General features: G+C 44.1%; 5 protein-coding genes across 6 annotated transcripts in view; 3 read left to right on the forward strand and 2 right to left on the reverse strand.

Annotated features, from left to right (window-relative positions):
• Positions 1–1,333, reverse strand: part of LOC123182504 (glutenin, high molecular weight subunit DY10-like) — a 2,691-nt gene extending 1,358 nt beyond the window's left edge. The window contains exon 1 of one of the 2 annotated variants that reach the window (XM_044595101.1): positions 32–1,333. In XM_044595101.1, the coding sequence (XP_044451036.1) occupies positions 32–662 (631 nt within the window). In that variant the 5' untranslated portion in view covers positions 663–1,333. Of the gene's footprint in view, position 1 lies in introns of both variants that reach the window. The other variant, XM_044595102.1, reaches the window with a different exon arrangement.
• On the forward strand, positions 1,331–4,036 carry LOC123182506 (uncharacterized). The gene is made up of 4 exons (XM_044595104.1): positions 1,331–1,461; positions 2,084–2,184; positions 2,422–2,491; positions 3,354–4,036. The coding sequence occupies exons 1-4, from the start codon at positions 1,452–1,454 to the stop codon at positions 3,515–3,517; spliced, it is 345 nt and encodes a 114-aa protein (XP_044451039.1). The 5' UTR covers positions 1,331–1,451; the 3' UTR covers positions 3,518–4,036.
• Positions 4,037–4,333: 297 nt separating this feature from the next.
• On the reverse strand, positions 4,334–5,251 carry LOC123182505 (19 kDa globulin). Its single transcript, XM_044595103.1, has one exon. The coding sequence runs from the start codon at positions 5,141–5,143 to the stop codon at positions 4,463–4,465; it is 681 nt and encodes a 226-aa protein (XP_044451038.1). The 5' UTR covers positions 5,144–5,251; the 3' UTR covers positions 4,334–4,462.
• A 1,449-nt stretch (positions 5,252–6,700) lies between these two features.
• Positions 6,701–10,666, forward strand: LOC100037636 (probable LRR receptor-like serine/threonine-protein kinase At3g47570). Its single transcript, XM_044595100.1, is given in 3 exon segments — positions 6,701–6,864; positions 6,866–9,414; positions 9,999–10,666. Coding segments are annotated over 3 exon segments (3,084 nt in total). The 3' UTR covers positions 10,370–10,666.
• Positions 10,667–15,414: 4,748 nt separating this feature from the next.
• LOC123182507 (probable LRR receptor-like serine/threonine-protein kinase At3g47570) lies at positions 15,415–19,766 on the forward strand. Its single transcript, XM_044595105.1, has 2 exons — positions 15,415–18,543; positions 19,117–19,766. Exons 1-2 carry the CDS (start codon positions 15,828–15,830, stop codon positions 19,485–19,487), a joined length of 3,087 nt encoding a protein of 1,028 aa, XP_044451040.1. The 5' UTR covers positions 15,415–15,827; the 3' UTR covers positions 19,488–19,766.
• The last annotated feature ends 377 nt before the right edge of the window (positions 19,767–20,143 follow it).

The following is a 20,143-nucleotide window of genomic DNA, read 5'->3' on the forward strand; positions in this document are numbered from 1 at the left end:
CTTTGTCCTGTGTGCTGCGGAGAAGTTGGGTAGTACCCTTGTTGCCCTTGTCCTATTTGTTGCCCTTGTCCTGGTTGCTGCAGAGAAGTTGGGTAGTACCCTTGTTTCCCTTTTCCTATCTGTTGCCCTTGTCCTGGCTGCTGCAGAGAAGTTGGGTAGTACCATTGTTGCCCTTGTCCTGGTTCTTGCCATTTGCCAGGCTGTTGCCCTTGTCCTGGCTGTTGTGGAGAAGCTTGGCCTGGATAATATGACCCCTGCCGAGGAGAAGTTACGCTTGGGTAATACCCTTGTACTGTTTGTGAAGATGTTCCCCAAAATATTCCTTGTTGGAGTTGCTGCAGTGGCGTGGTCTCACCAGGGTAGAAGGATCCGCCCTTGGGCGGCACCACAGTTTGCTCATATTGTCTTGCGACTTGGCTGACGGCGACAGAGCGGCACTTGGCGCTAACATCTCGGAGCTGCTGGCAGCATCGCATCTGGAGCCCCGTGCTCCATGGCAGCCGACCGGCCAACTGTTGGTCCACGACCTGCCGGCATGCCTCAAGCGAGCTCTCCTGGAGCTCGCGCTCACACTGTAGTTGCCTAGAGGCCTCACCTTCAGCGGTGGTGAGAGCCACGAGGGCGATGACTACTGCCGCAAAGAGGACCAGCCGCTTAGCCATCTCGGTGGACTGTCAGTGAATTGATCTCTATTTTGTGGTGCTCGGTGTTGTGGGTGATGATGAAATTGTGGAGATTGGTTGGGCTTTTATAGGGACGTGGTGAAGGTTCAGGACAATGGTTGTGTGCACGACGAGGTTAGTTCAGCCTAAGAAGAAATGTGAAAAGAATAAAGTCGGTTGGAAAAGAACAATTTGCCAACACAAAAGAAGCTGGATAAGCAAGGAGCAATTGGAGCTTTGCAAAACAGATTTTTGGACGGTCTGCTAAAGCCACGTAATCGGTTCAATCCTAATTCTGGCTTCTGGGTATTGTTTGCAGAAGTGTAGACGTTTGTATATCGATCTGCTATTTTTATCTAAGAGAAGTGGTTATGCTTCTTGGGGTTTGGGTGTCTGTTAGCCATTGCTTTTGCAAATCTGCGGTCACTAAAAGCTTCTAAGCATGTCGACTAGTGGAAGGTAGCTTGCATGGATAAGGTAAGTTGATAAATCATCTTTCAAAAGCCCATTTATGTTTTGTTTCTTGTCATAGTTAGATTTCCAGGCAACACAAATCCATGCTATGACTCATAATATCTATCCAATGACTCACAACATTTATCTGTTCTATGACGCGCCGTACCAAAAGCTGGTAGAATTTTTGGACTTATGTAAACACCTTTCGATGACAAAACTCAACTAACTGAAACCTTTGGTCATTCATGTCTAAAATTAACATAGAATCTTCAGAGAAAACTCGCGTCAATTAGTTTGATTTACACCAGAATAGGGGATTTTTCCACTTCCCAAATGAGTTCAGGTAATGTGGATTTAATTGTCCATTATATCCTCCTCCTATGTTTAACCTCTTATGTTCTTCTATGATCTCCATGTGTTTCTTCCCCGCCCCCGCCTCTCTGCATGTCCATTGTCTTTCCCTGGCCTCTGTAGATGGTGCACTTCTTCTCTCCTTGGCCTTATCACTTGCAGGACATCACTAATATTTCCTTATAACTAGATGTACCCCACATGTTTTCACGGAAATGTTTTGCAGTATATTTGAATGAAATTTGGTTATACGAAACATTTATATTTGGAGTAATAATGTGAGAACCAAAACTGAAAACACATATGATCTATTGTGTTTGATTATTGTATATTTGTGAAATTTTATCAAATAAATAGCCTAGTAAAATGGAAATTTTGATGCATGGTTGCATGTTGAAGTGGACAATTTTCCATGCATGCTACATGCTGAGGTGGCATGTTTGCATGTTGAGAGAGAGATATTATTTAGATATAAAAGGTTGCGACTATGTAACCGTAACTTTGAGTTAGCAGCTTGTTTCTTGTCAATATTAACAACATATAAGAAAATTAAGCTTCATTATCTTTGTTAATTAATACATCCCTTTCATCTCCCGTCGTCCAACATAATCCAGGTACACTCCTAGTAGGCCCGGGCCAAGGCATGTGCAACCCGTGCGAACGTCACAGGGCCCATGATTTGCAGGGGGGGCGAATTTCAGCCCATACGCTGGAGGTACCCGAGCATCACTCAGCCTGAAAAATAAATCTATATGGGATATTCCAGCGTTGCTTCTGAGATCGAACCGGCGACCTCACGCGAGTCAAAATAAACATCGACCACCTCAGCTACATTTTCTATGTGAAGCAAAATGGAATAAATGCTACTGGAATTATATAAGACTCCTTTTCCGCTCGTCGTTTGTAAACCTTTAACTCCATATTTAGCGTTATTTTTAGTCTTTACTTGCAGAATGATGATTTGAGGCGCCATGAAGAACAGTTTAGCATACCATCTAAAGAAAGACACCTTAGATTCGAAGGTATCCTGAAGTGTTTTCCCTTATTGCCTTTATATAGGTAGGTTTTAAGGCATTTTTTTGATCGAAACGCCATGGGAAAAAATTTAAGACAAATTTTCTAAAATGTTTCAAATATAACTTTGATGAAAAAGGCACTAAGAAATTGTACTCGATCATGGATGACGTTTTGGTCATATGTTGCAGTGCATCTCTTTGCCGGACGTTCTTCTAATGGTAGGCTCATTGTTAGAGTTTTGGCATAGGGCCCTGAGTTTGCCGGCCCGGCCCTGACTCCTAATACACATTTTGTGGTTGCTAAATTATGCTTTATTAACCTTATTCATTGTATCGGCAACAAAAATAGATAGCCATGGAAGCAAATAAAATGTTGAACAAATAATAAAATGGGCAAAAGATAGATTGTCATAATCCACCTCAACAACAAATGCAGACATCCCCACAAGAAAAAACACAAACATCCTCAATCCTCCAATGCCACCTTGCCTCTAGGTTTGGTGCAGAAACTTGTGTATATTACTTCTTGTTCCGCTCATAACTAAGAGAAACTTGTATTAACAACAAAGCATTCATCACCACTAGAGATTGTAATTGTTTGCCTGAGGCGAGGATGCATCAATGGGGAAGCGGATCAACTAGGAAAGAATTCCTGGGAAAAAAACTAGGAAGGAATCCAAGTGAAATCATGCATGCAGAAAATTTGCCAATAGTTGTTTATTGTGCCACATAATCCACCATTTATTAATTGTGTTTAGCATGCAACCAATTCTAAGTATAACTTAATAGTACTAAAAATACAATTATAGTTATACTAAGTGCAGTACAAAATATGTAAAACTTAACAACCGCTATGTCTTAACTACAGGCGAGCAAAATAAAAAGGTGGGCACTCGCAGAGGAGGCCGGGAGAAACCACCGGAGAACTATGTAAAACTTCATGTTGATGCGGCCTTCATCATTCTCGAGAAGAATGACGCTTCAGGTGTGGTGCTTCATGATAATCATGGCAGGCAAGCAACTGCGTTGTAACCTGCGTCAACACGGCTGCCATGGCAGAGGCTATCGCCCTCCGAAATAGTCGGGTCCTCGCTGGACAAGTGGGGTGTAACACAATTCTAGTGAATTCAGATTGCATGATGTTGCCGGCACGATGAAGAATGGAGGCAATTCAATTGGTGTTGCGGCCGCAATTTACGAAGAATGCTCCTTTCTATGTCAAAGTTTTGTGAATGTCAAATTCGATCATTGTCCTAGGGAAGCCAATCAAGTTGCGCATCTTTTAGCTTGTAATTCTAATGTTTCTGTTACTAACAGGTGGCAGCTAGCAGGAATCTTCCCTTTTTTATCTTAGTTAAATTAGCAACCGATGTAACTTTTACACCTTATGAATAAAGTCACCATGATGGCTTTTCCCTTAAAAAAGAAAGTGCCAACTCAAAACTTATTCACTCCAAAGTTGTCACCATCCAATCATGTAGAACATGACATTGTATCACTCATAACTACTACTCCCTCCGATCGAAAATAAATGTCGTGGTTTTAGTTCGTTTGAACTAAAACAAAGGCACTTCCTTTTTTGCCTAAGCTCTACCGATATTTACGTTGAAAAGTTGAAAGCATGCATTTCCAAGTTCCAAAAAGATTCCTTAATAAAAATGCGGTGCACTGAAAACAAAAACAAAATGCGGTGATCCATAATTCCAAATAGGGATGTGCTCTCGGGCTGCAAATAAAAGCATTTTCCCATGGAGTTTTCAAGATTTATTTTGTATTCCTTATTTTTAAATTTTGGAAGTAAAAGAATTACGGGAGTCACAAGCAAAAAATGATTAACCGGTTCTGGGCTTCTGGCAAGTAAATCCATTTCATTATTCATTGCTTTTTCATTATCACTGTCATTTCCGCATGGAGGATTGTGGTTACAGGTCACACTTATTATCAGAGCTCACACAGTACATCCACCAATCAGCTAGCTTAGTAGTACTGGTCGGCGGTGAAGACGCTACACTCCTGGGGCTCGATCCGGCACGCGGTCGGCAGCCGCACCTTCGTCAACCTCACGCGACCGGCCTGCGGCTTCTGCTGCGCCCCCTCGCCGGAGAACCCTTCTCCCTGCTGCCGCTGCGGCCTCTTGTGACAGAGCACCTGTCCTTGCCGCTGGCCACCACGCCCGACGGTCACCCCGTGGTAGCCTCCTCCCTGCTGCTGGCCTCCTCCTGTCTCACTGCCATACTGACCCCCTTGTACCTCCTGCCGCTGCTCCGGCTCCGTGGACTCGCCGGAACACCCCTGCTCTTGTTGACGCTCCCCCGACGAGCCGTGGCGCCCTTCTCCCAGCGGCGGCATGGACTGCTCGTAGTCCCGCACCATGCCGCGGAGGGCGGCGCAGCGGCACTCGCGGCTGACGCTCTCGAGCTGCCGGCAGCATCGCTCCCTGGCGCCCCACTGGGCATGAAACAACGGGACGCCGACGGCGCCCTCGCCGGCGCGGCCGGTCAGCTGCTGCTCGAGGATCTGCCGGCACGCGAGGAGCGGCTTCTCCTGGACCTCGCCCCGGCACTGCGCGTCCGTGAGGCTCTGCTCGAGCACGCCTTGGGCGGCGGAGACGGCTACCAGGGCCGCCAGGAACACCGCGAAGAAGACGAACCTACCCATATTGATTCCAGTACGAAATGTGGTTGCGTTTCCGATTGTGGTTTATTTGTTGTGTGGTGAGATGCTGAAGAGATTGAGATTGAAACTGAGACGATCACGTTGCAGTGACAAATTTTGGAGCTTGCTATAAACGATTTCCGGATGATGTCGGATGAGCTGGAAAGTTGCTTTTACTGCAACAATCTTATCGTGCAAGTATGGATGTAGTACTCAGCATGTAACGTCTTTTGCACTAGTCATGAGTCACGATGATGAGGATCATGTATGGAATTATCCATAATAATAGTTCCTTGAAAAATCTCGTCTATGATAATCTTGTTCTGGCTGCATGCATCATTCTAATGTAGAGGCGGCCGGGGGTGATCCTCCTTTAAAAAAATGATAATCTTGTTTGTACTTCGTACACTTTGCAGTGAATTTTGAAGGTTTCCTAAATCTGATATAGGAACAATGCAAAGGGTTAATCAATCAGCTTTAGCTGTACTTTTTCTTTGGAGTTTCCCTTGTTTTGAGTGGTATTTCAGGAGGAATTGGCCAACGCTGGGTATCGAAGTTAGAAAGACCACTATGACAATCTGGATTCTCTCTTCCAGACCAAAAAACTTAACTGATATGACGGGAAGATACTTTGATACTACTTCGGTCACTTGGGTGAGGTGTTGCAACGTCGTCCAGCCACTGCCCTATTCAATTTCAGTGGGAAGCCAATAAGAAACTTCCATTGCCGATAGGGCACTAGCCTGTCTGCCGTGGTCTGCATGCTAGACTGTCGAAATCATCATAAAATTCATGGTCTGCATGCTTGACTGTCGAAATCATGATAAATTCCAGTGGAAACTTCAGTGTGCGAAAAGTATAATGCGTGAAGCATGGCAAGACTTGCTCCGGCTGGCGCTTTCTACTTGGTGGATGAGTTTCGGGTTGGCCGGATACCAATGCTAGTGGTATATTTAGTCTTGGTTCTGCAGTTGCCATATCGTGATGCCTTGTTCAAAAGAGTGAAGATGTCACCAGAGTGTGGAAAAGGCGACAACTGTATTCGATGCTGAAAATGACGATCCTTTTTATCGGTTTACAGATATGCTGGGAGCAATCTATGGAAGGCCGAAATAATAATGAAAAATTTCTGGTGTTCTTTGTTTTGACAAAAGTGGCACAAGATGGCGTTCCATTGCTTTTGTTTGAGACGGGAACTATAGGATAAACCAGTGTAAAGCCTGCGCTTTGCTGCAGCTATTGTTAGGTGTTTTTAGTAAGCTTTATTTTGAAATGTTTATATTTATATAATTTGTATTTTGGTAAGTACTGTGTTGCAAAGTTTAAATGTTTTTGAAGTGCATAAGAAATTGATGTGTAGCCATTGACGAGTCTCATAGTCTCCAGATTTATTTCGATTTTGCAATAGTATTTCCCGGCCGTTGGCGACTCTCATAGTCTCCTGATTTTCATTGGCTAGTCAATGACAGAATGTCACATCATAGGTGCTTGGTACACAATTGCAGTTTCTACTTGTATCCCCCCCAACCAGCAGCTGGTATTGGTTTTCTTTGCCTGGCCATGGAGATGAGACGATGGCTCCTCCGGCCTCTTGCCCTTCTCACCACCACCACTGCCCTTCTTTTGAACACATCCACTTCCACTTCCAGCTCCATCAGCACGGCCCACGACCTCCCCGCCCTCCTATCGTTCAAATCCCTCATCACCAAGGATCCCTTGGGCGCACTCCTCATGGACAATCAACAGCAGCTCCAATGGCAGTACTCATGGCTTCTGCAGCTGGACCGGCGTGAAATGCAGCAGGACTCACCCGGGCCATGTCATGGCGCTGCGCTTGCAAGGTATCGGCCTCTCCGGGACCATTTCACCATTTCTCGGGAACCTCTCCCGTCTCCGTGTACTAGATTTGTCCAACAACAAGCTTGAAGGTCAGATCCCTCCTAGCCTTGGTAACTGCTTTGCACTCCGCAGGCTCAACCTGAGCTTCAACTCCCTGTCCAGTGCCATCCCTCCCGCCATGGGAAACCTGTCAAAGCTTGTTGTTCTGAGTATTCGCAAGAACAATATCTCAGGTACAATTCCTCCTTCCTTTGCGGATCTTGCAACAGTCACCGTGTTTAGTATAGCAAGTAACTATGTGCATGGGCAAATACCACCATGGCTCGGCAATTTGACAGCCCTAAAAGATTTGAACGTGGAAGATAATATGATGAGCGGCCATGTTCCACCAGCTTTGTCTAAGCTTACCAACCTTCGATTTCTGTTTCTAGGAACCAATAACCTACAAGGTTTGATCCCTCCAGTATTATTTAATATGTCGTCACTTGAACGCTTCGATTTTGAGTCAAACCAACTGTCAGGCTCGCTACCACAAGATATTGGGTCTACACTTCCTAACCTGAAAGAGTTCAGTTTATTCTACAACAAATCTAAAGGCCAGATCCCTTCCTCCTTGTCAAACATATCTTCTCTTGAACGTATCGTTCTCCATGGGAACAGATTTCATGGACGAATCCCATCAAATATTGGCCAAAATGGATGTTTGACTGTATTTGTGCTAGGGAAGAATGAGCTGCAGGCTACAGAGTCGAGGGATTGGGATTTTCTGACCTCCTTGGCTAACTGTAGCAGCCTATCTACTGTAGATCTTCAACTGAATAACCTTTCGGGGATTTTGCCAAATAGCATCAGTAATCTCTCGCAAAAACTTGAAACTCTTCAAGTAGGAGGAAACCAGATTGCTGGACATATACCTACGGGAATAGGAAGATATTACAAACTCACGGTTCTTGAGTTTGCAGATAACCTCTTCACAGGAACCATACCTTCAGATATTGGAAAGCTATCCAACCTAAGAAATCTGTTTCTATTTCAGAATAGATACCATGGGGAGATTCCATTGTCACTAGGCAACATGTCACAGCTAAACAAGCTAATTCTTTCAAACAACAATTTGGAGGGTAGCATTCCCGCTACTTTTGGCAACCTAACTGAGCTGATCTCTCTGGACCTTTCCAGTAACCTCTTGAGTGGGCAAATCCCAGAAGAAGTTATGAGCATCTCCTCCCTGGCTGTATTTCTCAATCTCTCAAACAATTTATTAGATGGACCTATTACCCCACATGTTGGGCAGCTAGTCAATCTTGCAATAATGGATCTCTCATCGAACAAGTTATCAAGTGCAATACCAAATACCCTTGGTAGTTGTATAGAATTGCAATTCCTATACTTACAAGGGAATCTCTTGCATGGACAGATTCCAAAAGAATTCATGGCATTAAGAGGGTTAGAAGAGCTGGATCTCTCTAATAATAACTTATCAGGACCTGTTCCTGAATTTCTTGAGAGCTTCCAGCTTCTGAAGAATCTAAACCTTTCATTCAACCAACTATCAGGTCCGGTGCCAGATACGGGAATCTTCTCAAATGCAAGCATTGTATCTCTCACGAGTAATGGCATGTTATGTGGTGGCCCCGTGTTCTTCCATTTCCCTGCATGCCCATACCTAGCCCCTGATAAGCTTGCACGTCATAAACTGATTCACATCTTGGTGTTTACTGTGGTGGGAGCATTCATCCTGCTTGGTGTCTGCATTGCTACATGTTGTTACATTAACAAGTCAAGAGGTGATGCCCGCCAAGGTCAGGAAAACATCCCTGAGATGTTTCAGAGGATCTCATACACTGAGTTGCATTCGGCTACAGATTCATTCTCTGTAGAAAATTTGGTTGGCCGTGGAAGCTTCGGCAGTGTATATAAAGGGACTTTTGGTTCTGGTGCAAATTTAATTACGGCGGCTGTGAAGGTACTTGATGTCCAAAGGCAAGGAGCCACAAGGAGCTTCATGTCTGAGTGCAATGCTCTCAAACGGATTCGACATCGCAAACTAGTCAAGGTTATCACAGTGTGTGATAGCTTGGACCACAGTGGCAGCCAATTCAAGGCACTTGTGCTCGAGTTCATTCCCAATGGAAGCTTGGATAAATGGTTACACCCGAGCACAGAAGGCGAGTTCCAAACACCAAGCCTGATGCAGAGGCTAAACATTGCACTTGATGTGGCGGAGGCACTGGAATATCTCCATCATCATATTGATCCTCCAATTGTTCACTGTGATGTTAAACCAAGTAATATTCTTCTTGATGATAACATGGTTGCACATCTTGGTGACTTCGGACTAGCAAAGATAATTAGGGCAGAAGAAAGCAGTCAATCACTCACAGGTCAAAGTTCCTCTGTTGGAATCAAAGGCACAATTGGGTACCTTGCACCAGGTATGTTGTTTCCTTCTTACTCCACATTTTCAGTAATTGCTTAAAGATATTTATGCAAGACTTTATTAACATGTAGATAAAAGAAATGGTAACCTGCATCATGAACCAAACATGAATTACAAAATATAGTGGGTTACATTTGTTCAATAATTCAGGTACGCATCAACAAAATTAGTGGATTGATTACCTCACATTTGTTCCTCCCCTGGCAGCCGCTTGGCTCCACCGTACATTGTTATTGTTGACTCAACAGTCAGTAACATTGTCTAAAAAATCAGTAAATTTCCCTGAACAAGTGTTCATGATTCTTTTTAGTAATTATAAGAAGCTTTAAGCCTCCAATTCTTATGGTTTCATAATTTAAAAAAGAGCGGATTTCCTGTGTATCCTTCATGCCATCCTCTAGTGGTAAAATGAGAATCTGAAAAATATATATTTGTCCACTTACAATAATTTGTTGTGCCAAGAATACAGCCAACTACTATATGTAAACAACTAAGGAATGTGAGTGGAATGGATTATATTTATACCATACAGTTTATAAGAAAACTAACACAAGCCCTTTCCTTTCCTTCCTTTACCAGAGTATGGCATGGGGACAGAAATATCTGTAGAAGGTGACGTGTACAGCTATGGTGTGCTATTGTTGGAGATGCTAACTGGGAGAAGGCCAACTGACCCATTTTTCAATGAGAGTACAAATCTACCAAACTACATTGAGATGGCCTGTCCTGGTAATCTACTGGAAACAATGGATGTCAATATTAGATGCAACCAAGAGCCTAAAGCGACTTTAGAATTGTTCGCTGCTCCAGTTTCAAAACTTGGTTTAGCTTGCTGCAGGGGCCCTGCAAGACAGCGCATAAGGATGAGCGATGTGGTAAGAGAATTGGGTGCCATAAAACGGCTAATCATGGCCAGCCAGAATTTTGCATCTTGGTCCACAGCGCAGTAATATAGATTGGACGTACGGCTTGTTCTATTTCCGTCACTTATAGTAAGATTAGAATGGTATTAGTTTCTCATGTATTTTACCATAGCCGATCGGCACTCTCTGAATAGACACAACTGTCCCTGTCCATGGAGTTACAAATTATTGGGCAAGAGCTTCTGTGGGTTCACAGGAATCAATTATGATCAGAGAAAGATCGAAACTGGTTATGTTAAACTCAATCATTGTATACAGTGGTGTTGCATATATAGTGTATTGTATTTAACAACAACTACTGTACATTCGTGAGCATTTATGTGCTGGGGGGCATATTGTTATATGCCAAATAAAGGAATAATAGAAGTTGTAGGCGTTGTCTTCGCGTTTGTGGCTGTACCATAGTGAGTTGAATTTGATGTTGTTTTGAACCATTATATGTATTAGCATGCAGTGACGGATCTTGAAAGAAATCTCAGCTGGGGCGAAGCTGTATGTTTTTAGAAGAACGAAATTGTAGGACTAGAACAAGCTAGATTTTGCAGAATATTCAGAAACTTAGATAATTATATTGATCTTGTCGACATTAGTTAACAAAATACATTTGTAACTTAACTGTATGCAGCAGCTACTCCATAACAAAAGGAACTGTACGAAAAAACTACTTAGCCATGGAGTATTGAATTAATCACTACAGATCAGATCCTACCTTGCGCTCCTAAATTGCATAAGAACATCTTCATAGATGTACTTAGCACTTAATGAGTACGGAATTTCATAACCGGGGTGCGAAAGGAATGCACCCGAATAAATCAATGAATGAAGCTCAGGCCACGAATCTGAAGAAGAGCCCAGATTCCCCGCAACAAGCTTGGAAAGGAAGAAGACACGAAGGGAGGAGTTCCGCTTAGCCTTTGAGAATGGAAAACTGGAAGATTTTCTGCATCGGTGGATGAAGAATCACGAACATAGGAATTTCTGGTTTAGCATGTTCCCAGAAAGAAGATACTTTTTTTCCATTCGAGAAACAAGGAGCATGACTGAAGTGGCTATACATACAAATCCATTTACGGATCTATATCCATGATTTTACTCTTTATGTTGACTATCAAGCTATTGGCTAGAAAATTATCTTCCATCGTATATGTAGCCTTATCTTAATAATCTCAAATTTGAGCAACAACACAGGAGGCTTCGTTCTGCTTCGATTAATGTTGGTTTGTTGGCTTCAGACTCACCTCTCTTTCTTTTGTAAGATGCATCAATGGTTTCCCCCTTAACCATTTTTGACGGGACCCCCTTAACCATCAATGCCTCCTTTTCGAAACAACAATCTTAATTTAGCACAAAATTTCTATGGCCTAATTAGAACTTTCCCCAACTAATTAAGACGAACGAATCTACACTAAAAAGACAGAATATAAAGAGTTGGACTTCAGCTCACCGGATCTCTGCGCGCGGCGCCGGCGTCGCCTGCCCGGCCGCGACGAGACGAGCCCAGGAGCCATGAACAGCCTCTGGCCTCTCAGCGGCGTTACACTCTTGCCGGCCGCTCGCCACCCCATTCGCCGGCAAGCCCCAGTGACCAGTTCGCCGGTCGCAGGAGTCCACGCCAGACTGAAATAGTAGAAGACGGCGGCAAGACGGGAATCAGGGTTTGGATCTTGTCTGCCAAGCAGAACGTGAGAAGGAGATGATAAATGGGCCTTATGCGGCAGATTGGCGGGGCAACGAAGAGGCGGCCGCCCTACTGGGCCGGACCACTGCCGCATACAGCGAAACTAGCGGGCATATGCAGCGAAGCGGGAAACTGGGCACTATATCAAACTGGATTGACTACTCTAGCGATCGAAAGATGAACGCTTTTTAAATTTTGAATGTTTCCTAAAAACACGAATATTTTACGAAAATCACGTAGAAATTTTGAAATTCCAAACATTTTTTGAAAACTTCAAACACTAGTTGAATTTTCCGTAATTTATTTTAAAAATAGGTCCTTTTTTAAGTATTCGAAAATTTTCCCAATTTTGCAAACATTTTATTCAAATTCAGGGATATTTTTTGAAAACCCTAGAATTTTTTTAATTTGCCAACATTTTTATTTTATTTTGAAATTCAAAAAAATCAAAAAGTGAATGAAACAGGAAAGGAAAGGAAGCAGAAAAAATGAAAAAGGAAAGAAAAAGAAAAAACAAGAAAAATGAAAAGAACCGGGAAGCCCAAGCCACTGGTGGAGGAGATCAGACGTGACGACGCCGGCGAACAGATGCGAGATGAGCGATTGTGTCAGCGCCACGGAGTACAGATCCCTAGTCGAATTACAGCGAAGGATCACCGCCTTGGTTCGCAAAAACTTGACAGATAAACCAAACAAGTCAAACTCAACCGAAATAGGACTGTCACGACAAATTTGATGAACGGAAAGAAGTTTTTTGTATCAAGGAAGGTGAAACAAGAATGTTGCGCAGTTGGATGGGAGAGGTGCCGGAAATGAGAGCAGTGTGTTTGATTGGGAGGTGCTCACCACTGTCGACAATGATGTGAGAGGAGGAGGTGAAGGGAAGGAGGGAGTGAAGATTACTGGGGGAATTGGTCATGTGGGAAGCAGCACATGAGTCCATGTACCAGTCAGAGGTACTGCTTGAGGAAGACAGCCCGGCGGTGGCGCTGTGGAGCGCGGCCAGGAGCGAGGCCATGTCCAGGGGCTGCTGCGGCTGCTGTACGTCAGGTAGGGAAGTGTTGTAGACCGATAGTGGGCCGTAGCAGGGAGGAGGTGGCGTGTAACCGTCGTAGCCGTACACACCAGGCAGCGGCAGCGGCATGGTCGGAGCAACAAGCATGCTGATGCGGTGCCCCGGGGCACATGCCAAACACACCGGAGCCTGGAGCACTCCAATGCACAGGCCAGGCCTAAACGAGCCCTATCCAGGAGTTGGGGCCAGGGGCAGGGGTGGGGAGGCTTGGGATGCGCGGTGGCGGTTGTTGGGGAGAGCCACCACTGCCCGATCCACCGTCGATGCCGGTGCAACGTCCTCGGCGATGCCCACAACCACCATCGTTGTCTTTGGTGTCAGGTGTGACAGGTGGTGGAGAAGGGGCGGCGACGCCACGCCCGGCGACGAGCGCATGCGTACTCTGAAGACGCGCAGTTTGATCTGCACGATGCTCCTCGAGAAGCAGGGAGCGAGTTTGAAGGAACGATGGAAGAGGCGTGCGCAGCATGATGTGAGGATCGCCTCGTGGTATTAACGCCCGAGTCCACGCAGAAGCTGGAAGACCTATTGCGTCTCACTCACAAGCTGACCGAGACCACGCAGTTGGTCGGCTTACATCTTCAGCTTGGTGCAGTATTGCATAATGGTCATGTCGCTTTGGACGATGGCATGGTACACGACGTCGATGTAAATCGCACGGGCGAGCTAGTTGTCCTAGAAGATGACGTCGATCGCCATCCACAAGGTGAGTGCCGTGTCCTTGTGTTGCATCAGGACATCTAGGAGATCAGGCGCGACGGTGGTGTTGAGCCAGTGGACGGCGGCGTGATCCGCCATCACCCACTCAGGGGGTCCGGGTGCTGCACGGCATCGGCATCAACATGATCGCGAAGACCGAACATGTCGATTGCCGCGTCGAAGTGGCGAAGCCACTGCGCGTAGTTGCCGGCGAGTAGGTTGACAGGGGGCGTGTTGGTGGATGTTGATCGTTTGAAGAACCGGCGAGGAGAGGGGAGATGCAGGCGGCGCAAAGGCAGTAGCGCTGCCAGGCAGCAGGGCTGGTGGGGCATTGGCAACAGGAGTGACGGGACCGCCAGTGGCAGGATCGCCGATGGTAGGAGCGCGGAGTCAGAGGTGTCGCCATAGCGGCGGAAGCGGGATAGGTGACCGGAGCAAAATGATTGATCTGGTCAGAGGTATTTGATATCATGATGAAGGGAGAAGGACTATATGGGAATCAACACAATTCGTTTAGCTCTACGGCTGAGTCTATATACAACTTACAGAGTGATCGTGTGCCACTACCAGGAGAGATCGTGGGCTATGGTCGTGCCCACTTCTCACGTACATGCGCTGACTAGATTACATGGCGCATACACTGTCTATACATATGTGTAGAACGTATACTCTAACAGAAGGAATGTATGCTGATCTCAGCCATTCTCGTGTTTAGGAGGATGTATCGAAACATAAGTTGCTCTAATATCATGATGTATGGCTCAAAAGAGTGAAGATGGTCTATGATGGTCGTGTGGGCTATTTGGAGACAGGAATGCTCGATCGTCTGTTTAGCAGCTCTATATTACCCCAATCATTCAGATCGTAAATCAGTCAAAGGTGGTTGGAGAAGATTTACGTTCCGTTGATCGTTGTTGTGTCCCTCTTGGTCTTCGACTTAGCATTAGTCAGCTTCCTTTGCTTATGTGCCTCTGTCTATTCTTCCAGTATGTGTTTTGGTCCTCTCAGGACTCTATATGTTTTTTTTTCTTTTGCCCTTTTCTTCTATCTATTTAATTCATATGCAGCCCTTCAGCATGGTTCGAAAAAAAAAGGAATGAAGATGTCACCAGTGTCGAGAAAATGACAATTGTGTTGGGCGCTGAAAATGACGATCCTTTTTCATTAGTTTACAGACATGCTGGGAGCAATCTATGGCAGGTGACAATAATAATAAAGGATTTCTGGTGTTCTTTGTTTTCATAAAATTCTCACAAGATGGTGTTCGGTTGGTTTCGTGCAAGGCTAGAATTATAGGATAATAAATTGCTCTTGGATAGGATAAACTATTGTAAAGCCCGCACTTTATTGTGGATATTATTAGGTATTTTTTGTGAGTTTATTTTGAAATGTTTATACATGTGTGTGTGCTAGTTAATAGTTTTGTGCTTCTTTTCTAATATGCATTTCCACGGATCAAAGGATGTGTCTTTTAACCCAAGAATATGACTATTCGTTGGTCTCAATTCTCAAGAACCAACAAACTTAATTAATTATCGACGATTGTTCCTTTTGGAGTGACATGGCTTAGCATGGATGCTACATTAGGAGTCGGTTTTATCAAAAAGAGAATATGTCATGATATGCCTGTGGAATTAAAATGCGAACTCACCATACAGGAAAAATGTACTAGGACCTCTGTAAAGAAATACTACTTCTGTAAAGTAGTGGCATAAAACATCTTATAAAAGTTTACAGAGCGAGTAGGTTTGTAGCTGAAAAAACAACTATATTCCGGCCATAACTTTGGGTAAGAAAGGTTTGCATGCCAAGACACACAATGACGTCTCTTCAGTCCTCTTCCTCCTCCAAAAAACTGTACCAATGTGACCGAGCTTTTGACTCTTCCACCTCCGAAGTCAATAAGGGCTGCAATCTGCACCTGATCGTCTTCAAAGCAAGACTCTTTCCTCGCAAAAAGAAAGAAGAAGAAAAAAGCAAGCCTCTTTCTTTTGGGGATTCAAAATGAAGCAACCGAGGACACTGCAGACACCATGGAGACCAGACCATGGCTCCTCCAGCTTCTTGCCCTTCTCATCACCACCACTGCCCTTCTCTTGAACCCATCCACTTCCACTTCCAGCTCCACCAGCACCGTCGACGACCTTCCGGCCCTCCTATCGCTCAAATCTCTCATCACCAAGGATCCCTTGGGCGCACTCTCCTCATGGACCATCAACAGCAGCTCCAACGGCAGCACTCATGGCTTCTGCAGCTGGACCGGCGTGGAGTGCAGCAGTGCACACCCGGGACATGTTGCCGCGCTTCGACTACAAGGTCTTGGCCTCTCCGGGACCATTTCACCATTTCTTGGGAACCTCTCGCGTCTCCGTGCACTCGATTTGTCCGACAACAAGCTTGAAGGTCAGATCCCTCCTAGCCTTGGCAACTGCTTTGCACTACGCAGGCTCAACCTGAGCGTCAACTCCCTGTCCGGTGCCATCCCTCCCGCCATGGGAAACCTGTCAAAGCTTGTTGTTCTGGCTATTGGCAGCAACAATATCTCGGGTACCATTCCTCCTTCTTTTGCAGATCTTGCAACAGTCACCCTCTTCAGTATAGTAAAGAACCATGTGCATGGGCAAATACCACCATGGCTCGGCAATTTGACAGCACTGAATGATTTGAACATGGGTGGGAATATTATGAGCGGACATGTTCCACCAGCTTTGTCTAAGCTTACCAACCTTCAATATCTGAATCTAGCAGCCAATAACCTACAAGGTTTGATCCCTCCAGTGTTATTTAATATGTCGTCACTTGAATACCTCAATTTCGGGTCAAACCAACTGTCAGGCTCTCTACCACAAGATATTGGCTCTATACTTCCTAACCTGAAAAAGTTCAGTGTATTCTACAACAAATTTGAAGGCCAGATTCCTGCCTCCTTGTCAAACATATCTTCTCTTGAACATCTCTCTCTCCATGGGAATAGATTTCGTGGCGGAATCCCATCAAATATTGGCCAAAGTGGATGTTTGACTGTATTTGAAGTAGGAAATAATGAGCTGCAGGCTACAGAGTCAAGAGATTGGGATTTTCTGACCTCCTTGGCTAACTGCAGCAGCCTAGTTCTTGTAAATCTTCAACTGAATAACCTTTCAGGGATTTTGCCAAATAGCATCGGTAATCTCTCGCAAAAACTTGAAGGTCTTCGAGTTGGAGGAAACCAAATTGCTGGGCATATACCTACAGGAATAGGAAGATATTACAAGCTTGCAATACTTGAGTTTGCAGATAATCGCTTCACAGGAACCATACCTTCAGATATTGGAAAGCTATCCAACCTCAAAGAACTATCTCTATTTCAGAATAGATACTATGGGGAGATTCCTTCGTCAATAGGCAACCTATCACAACTAAATCTGCTATCTCTTTCAACCAATAATTTGGAGGGTAGCATTCCAGCTACTTTTGGCAACCTTACTGAGTTAATCTCCCTGGACCTTTCCAGTAACCTCTTGAGTGGGCAAATCCCAGAAGAAGTTATGAGCATCTCCTCCCTGGCTCTATTTCTCAATCTCTCAAACAATTTATTAGATGGACCTATTTCTCCACATGTTGGGCAGCTAGTCAATCTTGCAATAATGGATCTCTCATCAAACAAGCTATCAGGTGTAATCCCAAATACCCTTGGTAGTTGCGTAACATTGCAATTCCTACACTTACAAGGGAATCTCTTGCATGGACAAATTCCAAAAGTACTCATGGCATTAAGAGGGCTAGAAGAGCTGGATCTCTCTAATAATAATTTATCAGGACATATCCCTGAATTTCTCGAGAGCTTCCGGCTTCTAAAGAATCTAAACGTTTCATTCAACCACCTATCAGGTCTGGTGCCAGATAAGGGGATCTTCTCAAATGCAAGTGCTGTATCCCTCACAAGTAATGACATGCTATGTGGTGGCCCTGTATTCTTTCATTTCCCTACATGCCCATACCCAGCGCCTGATAAACCTGCACGTCACAAACTGATTCGCATCTTGGTGTTTACTGTGGCGGGAGCATTCATCCTTCTCTGTGTCAGCATTGCTATACGTTGTTACATTAGGAAATCAAGAGGTGATGCCCGCCAAGGTCAGGAAAACAGCCCTGAGATGTTTCAGAGGATCTCATATGCTGAGTTGCATTTGGCTACAGATTCATTCTCTGTGGAAAATTTGGTTGGCCGTGGAAGCTTCGGCAGTGTATATAAAGGTACTTTTGGTTCTGGTGCAAATTTGAGTACCGCGGCAGTGAAGGTACTTGATGTCCAACGACAAGGAGCCACAAGGAGCTTCATATCTGAGTGCAATGCTCTCAAAAGGATACGACATCGCAAACTAGTCAAGGTTATCACAGTGTGTGATAGCTTGGACCACAGTGGCAGCCAATTCAAGGCACTTGTGCTCGAGTTCATTCCCAATGGAAGCTTGGATAAATGGTTACACCCGAGCACAGAAGGCGAGTTCCAAACACCAAGCCTGATGCAGAGGCTAAACATTGCACTTGATGTGGCAGAGGCACTGGAATATCTCCATCATCATATTGATCCTCCAATTGTTCACTGTGATGTTAAACCAAGTAATATTCTTCTTGATGATGACATGGTTGCACATCTTGGTGACTTTGGACTAGCAAAGATAATTAGGGCAGAAGAAAGCAGGCAATCACTCGCCGATCAAAGTTGCTCGGCTGGAATCAAAGGCACAATTGGGTATCTTGCACCAGGTATGCTGTTTCCTTCTTACTTCACCACATTTTCAGCAATGGCTTGAAAGATATTTAAGCAGTAGTTTGTTAACATGTAGATAAGTGGTAACCTGCATCATGACCAAACATGACTTACAAAATATAGTAGGTTACATTTGTTCGTTAATTCAGGTATGCATTAACACAATTAGTGGATTGATTACCTCATGTTTGTTCCTCTCCCGGTAGCGGCTTGGCTCCACCGTACATTGTTATTGTCGACTTAGCAATCAGTAACATTGTCTAAAAAAATCAGTAAATTTCCCTCAAAATTGTTCATGATTCTTTTTAGTAATTATAAGAAGCTTTAAGCCTTCAATTCTTATGGTTCCATAGTAAAAAAAAAAGACCAATTTCTCTCGTGGTCACCATATCAAATGAGAATCTGAAAAATATATATGTGTCCATTTACAATAATTTGTTGTGCCGAAAATACAGTCAACTACTATATGTAAACAACCAAGGAATGTGTGTGGAATGGATTATGTCTATACCATATACAGTAGTTTATAAGAAAGCTAACACGAACCCTTTCTTTCCTTCCTTTAACAGAGTATGGCACCGGGACTGAAATATCTGTGGAAGGCGACGTGTACAGCTATGGTGTGCTATTGTTGGAGATGCTTACTGGGAGAAGGCCAACTGACCCATTTTTCGGCAATACTACAAATCTACCAAAGTACGTTCAGATGGCCTGTCCTGGTAATCTGTTGGATATAATGGACGTCAATGTAAGATGCAACCAAGAGCCTCAAGTGACTTTAGAATTGTTCGCTGCTCCAGTTTCAAGACTTGGTCTAGCTTGCTGCAGGGGCTCTGCAAGACGGCGCATAAAGATGGGCGATGTGGTAAAAGAATTGGGTGCGATAAAACGGTTAATCATGGCCAGCCAGAATTCCGCGTCCTGGTCCACAACGAAGTAATATTGATTGGACGGCTTCTTCTATTTCTGTTTATAGTAAGATTAAAATGATATTAGTTTCTCATGTATTTTACCATAGCCAACCAGAACTCTCTTTATCATACACGACTGTCCCTGTCCATGGACTTACAAATTATTGGGTGTGAGCTTTTGATGGTTCATAGAAGTTGTAGGTGTTGTCTTTGCATTTGTGGCTGTACCATAGTAGGTTGAATTTGATGTGGTTTTGAACCATTATGTATTAGCATGCAGTGACAGACCTTGAAAGAAATTTCAGGAACAGCGAAGCTGTATGTTCTTCGAATACGAAATTGTAGGACTACAACAAGTTAGATTTTGCAGAATATTGAGAAACTTAGATAATTATACTGATCTTGTACACATTAGTTTACAAAATACATTTCTAAGTTTAAACTGTATGCATCAGCTACTCCATAACAAAAGAAACTGTGCCGAAATACTACTTAACCATTGAGTACTGAATTAATCACTATAGATCAGCTCTTATCCCTGCGCTCGTAAATTACATTAGAACATTCATATTAGTACTTCTCCATGATTTTACTCTTTATGTTGACTATCAAGCTATTGGCTAGAAAATCATCTTCCATTGTATATGTTGCTTTGTCTTAATAATCCTTCAAAGTAGCCTTGTCC

This window comes from Triticum aestivum, chromosome 1D, assembly GCF_018294505.1.
Source record: "Triticum aestivum cultivar Chinese Spring chromosome 1D, IWGSC CS RefSeq v2.1, whole genome shotgun sequence".
In the NCBI taxonomy this organism is placed as follows: domain Eukaryota; kingdom Viridiplantae; phylum Streptophyta; class Magnoliopsida; order Poales; family Poaceae; genus Triticum; species Triticum aestivum.

What these genes read in the sequence shown, in the direction of transcription:
- LOC123182506 (XM_044595104.1), top strand. An exon ending in TTTCAGCCCATACGCTGGAG is followed by an intron (nt 2,185 to 2,421) that starts GTACCCGAGCAT and finishes CTTTACTTGCAG; the next exon opens with AATGATGATTTGAGGCGCCA. An exon ending in AAGACACCTTAGATTCGAAG is followed by an intron (nt 2,492 to 3,353) that starts GTATCCTGAAGT and finishes TCTTAACTACAG; the next exon opens with GCGAGCAAAATAAAAAGGTG.
- LOC123182505 (XM_044595103.1), bottom strand. Translation starts at nt 5,143, where the DNA reads ATGGGTAGGTTCGTCTTCTTCGCGGTGTTCCTGGCGGCCCTGGTAGCC.
- LOC123182507 (XM_044595105.1), top strand. Translation starts at nt 15,828, where the DNA reads ATGGAGACCAGACCATGGCTCCTCCAGCTTCTTGCCCTTCTCATCACC. An exon ending in AATTGGGTATCTTGCACCAG is followed by an intron (nt 18,544 to 19,116) that starts GTATGCTGTTTC and finishes TTCCTTTAACAG; the next exon opens with AGTATGGCACCGGGACTGAA.